This window comes from Mus pahari, chromosome 15, assembly GCF_900095145.1.
Source record: "Mus pahari chromosome 15, PAHARI_EIJ_v1.1, whole genome shotgun sequence".
NCBI classification, from domain to species: Eukaryota; Metazoa; Chordata; class Mammalia; order Rodentia; family Muridae; genus Mus; species Mus pahari.
Window position 1 is genome coordinate 61,210,473 of NC_034604.1, and position 8,400 is coordinate 61,218,872.

Here is an 8,400-nt window from a genome sequence, read left to right on the forward strand (position 1 = left end):
GCTGGGATTAAAGGCGTGCGCCACTGCGCCCAGCTTCATCACTATTTTCTTGCTTGAGAAAGAATCTATGCGGACAACCATACTAGGTATCACTAACCACTTTTTACAAACACAATTTAAAGCTATGCTTGATAGCACACATCTGTAGTCCCAGCACTTGGACTTGGGAAGCTGTAGACAGGAAGATCAAAGAGTTCAAGGCCAGCCTCTGCTTCATGAAATGTTTGGGACCCACCTAGGCTATAAAATAGAAAACCCTGTCTTAAACAAAGTCCAACATTAAATGTTTAAAAACAATGTGTTTTCTACAACCAAGGACTTACTATTAAATCCCAGGAGGAAATAAACTAATATAATTACATTTGAAAATGTACAACCCTATTAATATTTTTATTAAAAACTTTTCCAATGTACTTTATTCTATTCTTTCCCCTGCCCTCATCTCTGAATACTTTTAACCAACAAGCCCTGAGATGTTCCAGACTGTATCAACTACTCTGATTAGGTATCTTGGTATCTGGCAGCACAGATCATGAGTGGGAATAGGAGAAAGAAGATGGTTATAAATTCATTACAAAGTAGGGTGCGGAGGTCCATGCCAATGATCCTAGCATTTGGGAGGTGAAGGCAGAAGAACCGGGAGTTCAAGAACAGCTTCAGCTGGAGTACAGGAGACTTAGTCCCCCAAAATATGTAAAAATAAAAGTAAAATCAAGGCCTGCTAAGATGGCTCAGTGAAGTCAAGGCTTGCCTCACCAAGCCTGACCACCAGACCCGTTTAAAGGTAGGAGAACAGGTGCCACAACATTGTCCTCTGACCTGCACATGCCCTCTGGCAAGTGTTCCCTCACCCCCAGCCACGCACACAATTAATATATAGAAATTTAAAAATAAGTTTTAAAAAACGCATTCGTTTCTGGGAACACCTATTTATTATTTCTCTGCAAAATATATTACACTCATACTAATGATGCATTCATTTCAACGTTCCAACAACTGCTAGTTACACGAATCACCCCAAAGAATCCATCTATCCATCTTTGACAAATAGTCAAAGCACTTCTGGGACCAAGTTCCTCAACCGTTCCTGATACATCATACAACCAGGCCTGTTCTCTCAACAGAACCAAAGGCTCTTCGGAAGCGAGGTCACACACACGCTTCTCTCTGGAAACAGTTTGGGACCAAGACAAAGCCTCGTTGTTTGGGAAAAAAAAAATATCTTTTCATGGCATCTTATAAATAAATTACAACTGAAACTGTAATCTAAGGCCAAGTCTAAAATCAAGCAACAGATCAAATAAAAAAAATGTTTGTTTGAAGGGGGAAAAAAAGAGATTCAAAAGAATCATCAAAAAGTCAGCTTTAAATATCATTCAAGGTACAAACGTCACACGGTATTCTGAATATAGTGCAACATTGAGGTTATTAATACATCACAATGGCCTGCTTTAAATAAATTAATAAAACTATGTTTACTTGAACTAAAAAAAAAGAGCATATTCTAGCAGAGCTGATAATATTGAATGTTTCCCTCAATTTAGAAAAGGATTTTCAGGAAATGTCGTTTTTACAGACTATTCTCATTACATTTTCCACCTTAAGCATTTTGACACTTCCATCAACTTTCTAAAGGCGAAGGTGGATTGTTTTGCTATGTTTTTAATAGACTTGCTTCTCAAAGAATGAATTAGATAAAAACCGGATAGGGGAAACCTATTACCTACCAGTCTCCCCATCAATAAAGCATGTGAGTAAGCTCCTGGTTATGTGTCACTGTTTAGGTGACAAGTCATGAAGAATGTACACGGACTAACATCAATTTCATCTAAACAGCCTGTTTACTTCTTATAGAGCTGTACTTTTCACCAAAGCCAATTTTCACACTGGGTACCCATTTCTTCTATTTCTCTCCCAAAGAGCAGAATTTCCAAGGACTACTGACAAATTTAAAATGCTGCCAGGGGTCAGGCAGTTCATTTTCCCAAAGATGTCATCTTCCTGACAGGACCTCACGCCCGCCTCTCCGGAGCCCTCACCCCCACAGCCCAGCCCCGCGGTAAACAGCCGAGGCCGGCGGACGCGCACACAGCCTCCCCGGAGCCCGGGTCCCGCAGCCCCGCCCGCCCGCCCTCCCTGCCGGGGCCGCCCGCCAGCTTCCCGCGGGGCCGGGGGCGTCCGGCCGCGCGACCTCACCGGAGGCGGGGGGCGGCTCTCCCTCCTCGGCGGTGACGGCTCCGTCCCTCCAGACGCGGATCTGCGCGGCCGAGCGCACGCGGCGGTGGGGCTGGCGGCGGGCGGCGGCGGCGCGCAGGGAGCCGCAGCACTGGAAGCACACGGCCCACGCCTGCTCCTCGTTGATGGGCTGGTTGTAGAGCCGCAGGATCTCCTCCAGGCTCAGCGCGTCGCGCGGGCCCCCGGCCGCGCCGAGCGGCGGCCCCTCGCCGCCGGGGCTGGAGGGCTGCGCCATGCGGCCCGCGTCGCTGCGCCGCCGGCGCTCGGCTGCCGCCGCGTCTCCTCAGCGCCGGAGCATCGTCTCCGCGAGCCGCCGCCTCCGCATCCCGGGCTGCCGCCGCCCAGGCCGGCCGCGCGCCGCCGCGGGGAACTAGGCGGGGACGCCGCGGCGCTCGGCGCTGACCAGCACGCAGCCGGCCGGTTGCGCGGCGATGGCGTCCGCTCGCCCCGCCCCGTCTCGCCTCGCCCCGCCCCGTCTTGGGGGCCGCGCGGCCCAGCGGGGCCTGGGGGGTGTCACCCCCCGAGGTGACTGACAGGCGGCCGGGCAGGGCCTGGGGGCGTCACCCCCGAGGTGAGTGACGGGCCGTGAGGGGCGATCGCACGGCTGAGGTCGGAGCTGTGGGTTCTGCAGAGTTCTGTGCGCCCGGATCCTGCTGGCCCTGGTCACGAAGTCGCTGTCACCGGTTCTGCTCGCCCACAGTCTATTTAAGAACTTGAATTCAATCTGGGGCGACTTACTAAAAAGAAACGGTCATCTGAATCGCCCTCGCCACTGGCTGCCCAGCGCTTCCAGCTTTGACCTGCGAGTGCAGGTGCCCCTGAGCCCTTCCAGACTCATCTGTTTCTGCTGACCACTCGACACATACTATCTATCCCTGCACATCTGCCAAATTAATTATTTTAGATATGTTTTTTCTATTCATTTATTTTGAAACAATCTCCCTGGGTGACCCAAGCTGGCCTTGAACTCGCTGCCACTGTTTCCGGCTACTTCTTGAGTGTTGGTACTCTCTCCACTAGACATTCAGTGAGGACCGCGGTCTTGGACTTGCCTTGCCTAGATGAGGGCCTGAGGTGTGGTGCACAACACTCAGGGCCTTTCAGATTCAACCTCGCCTGAGGTAATCACCAATAACCACACTAGCCGAGTGAACCCATTCGAGAAGGAATTGGTGTCAAAGACGACAAAGGACAATTATCTGTAGCACAAAAGAACTCTGGGGGCCTCCCTGAACCCATTCAAGTGTGCAATAAAGCTGATAATTCTTTAAAATGTCCATCCAATCATAGAAGGGTTTAATTGGTAACATTCCACCAGGCTAGTCTTCGAAATCCGTAGAGTTGTAACATCAACCAAGTAAGAACGTCATAGTAGGTACCATTCCATGTAGGATGTGGGAAACTGCACACTACAGTTTATACTAGAAGGTCATTAAGGGTAAGAAATAGAGAGGCGGTTGAGGAGAAAGCTCCGCGGACTCCTTTTGTTTTCAATACAAGAGCTATAAAACAAGCTCTTCAAGAAAGATTACTTAATTATGGGTTCATAATCTCAGATGTGGAAATGCAGTATTTAGGCCCAGTGAGATGGCTCAGCAGGTGAAAGGGCTTTCCTGCCAAGCTGCATCCCATAGAGTTGAAGGGGAGAGCCCATTCCATGTGGTTGGTCTTTGAACTCCGTATGTCTGTGCACATACCCGATACCCACAAGAAATGTAAAAGAAAATAAATGCAGTATTTGTGTGCCAAAGTTCTAAGGCAGAGAGACCTTTCTCAGTCCTTGTGTGGAAGACTAATACCTACATACTATGATAATATAATATATAAAACATTAATATACCAACATTCCCAAATTTTGTTTTTTTAAAAGTCCATATTCTGTGTGGCTTTTAAAAATACAGAAAAGAGCTCCGAATCCTTTGAACAATGCGGAGAAACAATGGCCTACTTGTATGGACACCACCGCCATCTTCTGGCCGTCCGGAGTATCGCTGCCCTTTGCACATGAACTACACAGAACCAGCTTTGTCCTTGCCTTACCCACTCAAAACAAGTTGGGTTAATTACAGAAGGATTCCTTGGGCCATAAACTGAAGTAGGGCAGTAAATAAATGCTCAACTGACTGTCACAATGGAGGGAAGGCCGGAAGAGGTGGAAGTGAGCAAAACCTTTATTAAAAATCATGTAGCCTGCCTGGTGTGGTGGCGCACGCCTTTAATCCCAACACTCGGGAGGCAGAGGCAGGCAGATTTCTGAGTTCGAGGTCTACAAAGTGAGTTCCAGGACAGCCTGGGCTATACAGAGAAACCCTGTCTTGAAAAACCAAAAAAAAAAAAAAAAATCATGTAGCCTAAGCTGGCCTCGAATTCTCCGTGTAGCCAAAGACACGTCTTGACTGTGTGGCCGTGTTTGATTTATTGCAGGTTCAAACCCAGGGCTTCCTGCACGCTAGGCCATAACGCTCAACAGCTTACCTTCATCCACAACCCCCATGTTGACGCTTTATAGGTTTTTTTTTTTTTTGAAAGCTGATTTGCAACACTAGGATTATTTTCATTTTCTGAATAATTTTTAAAATGTAAGCATTTTGAAAGGAAAATATATCATGAATCACTGAGAGGTCATATACAAAGAAAATTTTTGTGTTTAAGTACAAATTCTGATACATACGGTGAAATAAATCGACTCTTGAGAGCATATGCACAGTTGCACTGAAGCAAGATGACAGCTAGAACACTGATTGGTTTTTCTCTCTACACAGAATGAGGAGGAAGGAAGTCCTCAAAGCCATGTCTGTTTTCTAGTGTGCATCTCCTCAGTGCGTGGATGGACACTGGGAACTTGGTACAGAGATTTTTCAGTATCTTCTGCAGTTCTGACAAGCCCCTTGTAGCCACCATTTTTTCTCTTGAGACGACAGCTACCTGCTGAGGGAAGGTACTCCTCATGGAGTCCCTGGAATCCTGTGCCACTGTGGGCAGCTTCCTGCTTCTCCTTTTCAATTCGGTCTCAAAAATCCAAAGACCTTTGGTTTGGTATATTTCATTCCACACATCATTTAAAAAAAAACCCAAAACCTCTGTAATTCGGGTTTCTAAAAGTGACTTTATATGCTTTAAATGCCCAAACGATCCAAATCAACATTTAAGATATTTTCAAAGTATCGGGAGGTTAGTGAAACTAAATGGTGTAACTCGGAATATGATTTTAGCATTCCTTGATTTTAGCATATGTTTATTTTGAAAATAGGATCCTTGAGACTTCTTCTATTTACTTATCCTTTTTTTTGTAGAATAAATGTACTTCATGCTTGATACTCTGGACACGATGCAGGCTGAAATGCTCCAAGCGAGGCCTTTGGGGAGCACGGCCTGTCTGTGCAGCCCAAGCTTATCTCAGACAGCCCCCAGACACATGCTCCTAAGAGACACATTCACCTAGAAAAGTACACCAAAGGGAGAAAAATACAACAGTGGGGTTTTCCCATGTTGTAACCTCAATGTCCAATATATATATATATATATATGACTTTGAATATATATATATATATATATATATGACTTTGAATGCTTCCAAAATGGTTCATTTCTTCAGTTACAACAGTTGTGGGTGAGTTCTTATTCCTATCTTACAGTCACAGGTCAAAATGGAGGGCTGCAAAGTGAGGGGGTGGGAGTGAGTGCAGGTCTCCTGGCCGGCTCACTTTTCTTTGTTGCTGACACTCAACCCTCCTCCTATCGAGTCTAAGAAAATAGGGAAAGGCCAATATGATTGTTTAAAACTTGCTATTTTAAAACATCAAAATGCTGAAATCAGGCCATCCTCTTGGTTAGTTTTTGTAAATTAATTGGCATTTGGGCTTCATCACGAGTCATCTCCCACAGTAATTACCTTCCATGTGATCGACACGGTCCCGTCTCTCTAAAACAACTATGAATTATCGTGCAGGCTAACTTAATAATATTGAAAACTGATATCTTGGGCTGGAGCGACAGCTCAGTAGTCAAGAGCCCTTGTTGCTATTGCAGAAGCCCTGGGTTCAGTCCCCACCTCTGGCCTCCACATGCATATGTAGACATGTGCACACACACTAAAATGTAGACATAGACAAGTACATACACATATACACAAATCCAAGTGCCAACTAAATGACTGGACTCTCTTTTATGTATCCTTTAGAAGACAGATGTACCATTTACATTTTTTTTTCAGTCTCACTCTAGAGCTCAGGCCACCTATGTTGTTCAAGGTACCAATTTTCCTTTCTCAACATTTGGAGTACTGTGATTACAGGTGTGAGCCACCATGTCCAACTAAAGACATTCCCAAGCCTGGCATGGTGGTGCATGCCTTTAATCCCAGGCAGAGGCAGACAGATCTCTGTGAACTCAAGGCCAGCCTGGTATATACATTGCTAGCTCCAGAAGTCAGTGCTGAATCAGAAAACCTTGTCTCAAAAAAAAAAAAAAAAAAATAGGGCTTATAGATATGGTTCAGCAGTTAAGAGCCCTGTCTGCTCTTCCAGAGATCCTGAGTTCAATTCCCAGAAACCACATGGTGGCTCGCAACCATCTGTGATGGGATCCGATGCCTTCTTCTGATGTGTCTGAAGACAGCTACAGTGTACTTACATACATAAAATAAATCTTTTTAAAAAATTAACAAAATCAAAAAAGACATATTCTCAAAATAATACAGAAAATGCTTTTTATAAAGGATGTGGGGCTAGGAATATAGCTCAGGAGTGAGCATTGGTCAGATTACAGAGCATTTACTTAACAAAATAAAAGAAGTTGTGTAGGAAAATAAGAATAGGGGTAATGGAGAAAAAAAAAAAGTAGATGGTGGAGCGCATCTATAATCCCACACTGGCGAAGCTGAGCAGGTAGACCTCAAGTCTGAGAGCAATCTGGGCTGCACAGTAAGGTTCTGGCTTGAGAGAGGGGATATCACAATGGGGTTCTCATGACACAAGTACACCAGAACCTCAAGACAAAGCCAAGGTTTTATAAAACAATAAAGTAGTAAAGGAGGAGTAAAGAGAAAATGGGCACCAGGCAAAAAGAAAAGAAAAAAGGCAGGCGTACATATACCAGTGGTAACGGATATAATATATAATATAAATAATATAGAATAGAATGAGTAAGAGTGTATTTTTTTTGAAGAGGTTACTGAGAATTTAATATATAGCTTTCCACATGCTAAACATGTGTTTTACCACTGAGCCTAATGTGAATTTATTTAACAATTCCTTTAAGACACACAGCTTTCAACTGGATTTTAAAAATATTCAATTATATCATCTGTGGGAGATATTATTAACACTCAAAGACAGATCATATGGACGTTTAAGAATGGAAGAGGCGGAGCTGGGCATGGTGGTGCACACCTTTAATCTTAGCACGTGGGAGGCAGAGGCAGGCAGATTTCTGAGTTCGAGGCCAGCCTGGTCTACAAAGTGAGTTCCAGGACAGCCAGGGCTATACAGAGAAACCCTGTCTCAAACAAACAAACAAACAAACAAACAAAAAAGAATGGAAGAGGCGGTAATCATGAAAAACAGCATCCGCCAAAGTCACCCACACTTTCCAAGTAACTCTTTAGAATGCCAGTTGATTTTCTCCTCCTACCTGCCCCACCCCAACTACTGAAAATCTGCGTCTAAAATTAATATGGGACCTTCAAGGTACCCAGAATAACCTAAATGATCTTGGGGAAAGAATGAAGTTGTGAAGCCCCTTTCCTCAAACAGTAATCAAAATGTGTAGTGCATGTTGGCCTTGCAGCTCAGTTGGTAGAGTTCTTGCCTACCATGCACCAGGCTCTAGGTTTGACCTCCACCACTGCACACAACTGGGTGTGGTGGCACACATCTGTAACCCCAGGACTTAGGAGTCAGACTCAAGGATCAACAACTCAGTCGCCCTCAGCTACTACTCAATTTAATGCCAACCTGGCTGTTGTGAGACCCTGCCTCAAAAAATGTGTCACAAACTAGGCATGGTAGTACATACCTATAATCCTAGCACTTGGGATCAAAGCAAGTTTCAAGCCAGTCTGGTGTCCTTCATGAGTCCCAGGCCGACAGGGATACATAAATGAAATTGTTCTTTTTTCTTTCTTTTCTTTTTTTTTTTTTTTTTTTTTTTTTGATAGAGTCCATC

General features: G+C 44.9%; 1 protein-coding gene across 6 annotated transcripts in view; it reads right to left on the bottom strand.

The window, feature by feature from the left end:
• The window catches only part of Spire1 (spire type actin nucleation factor 1), a 127,259-nt gene extending 124,580 nt beyond the window's left edge, over positions 1-2,679 (bottom strand). For 4 of the 6 annotated variants that reach the window (XM_029546937.1, XM_029546938.1, XM_021214551.2 and 1 more), the window contains exon 1: positions 2,197-2,502. In XM_029546937.1, coding sequence (XP_029402797.1) covers positions 2,197-2,470 — 274 coding nt within the window. In that variant the 5' untranslated portion in view covers positions 2,471-2,502. Of the gene's footprint in view, positions 1-2,196 lie in introns of all 6 variants that reach the window. The other 2 variants (XM_029546940.1, XM_021214550.2) reach the window with 2 other exon arrangements.
• Positions 2,680-8,400: the final 5,721 nt, after the last annotated feature.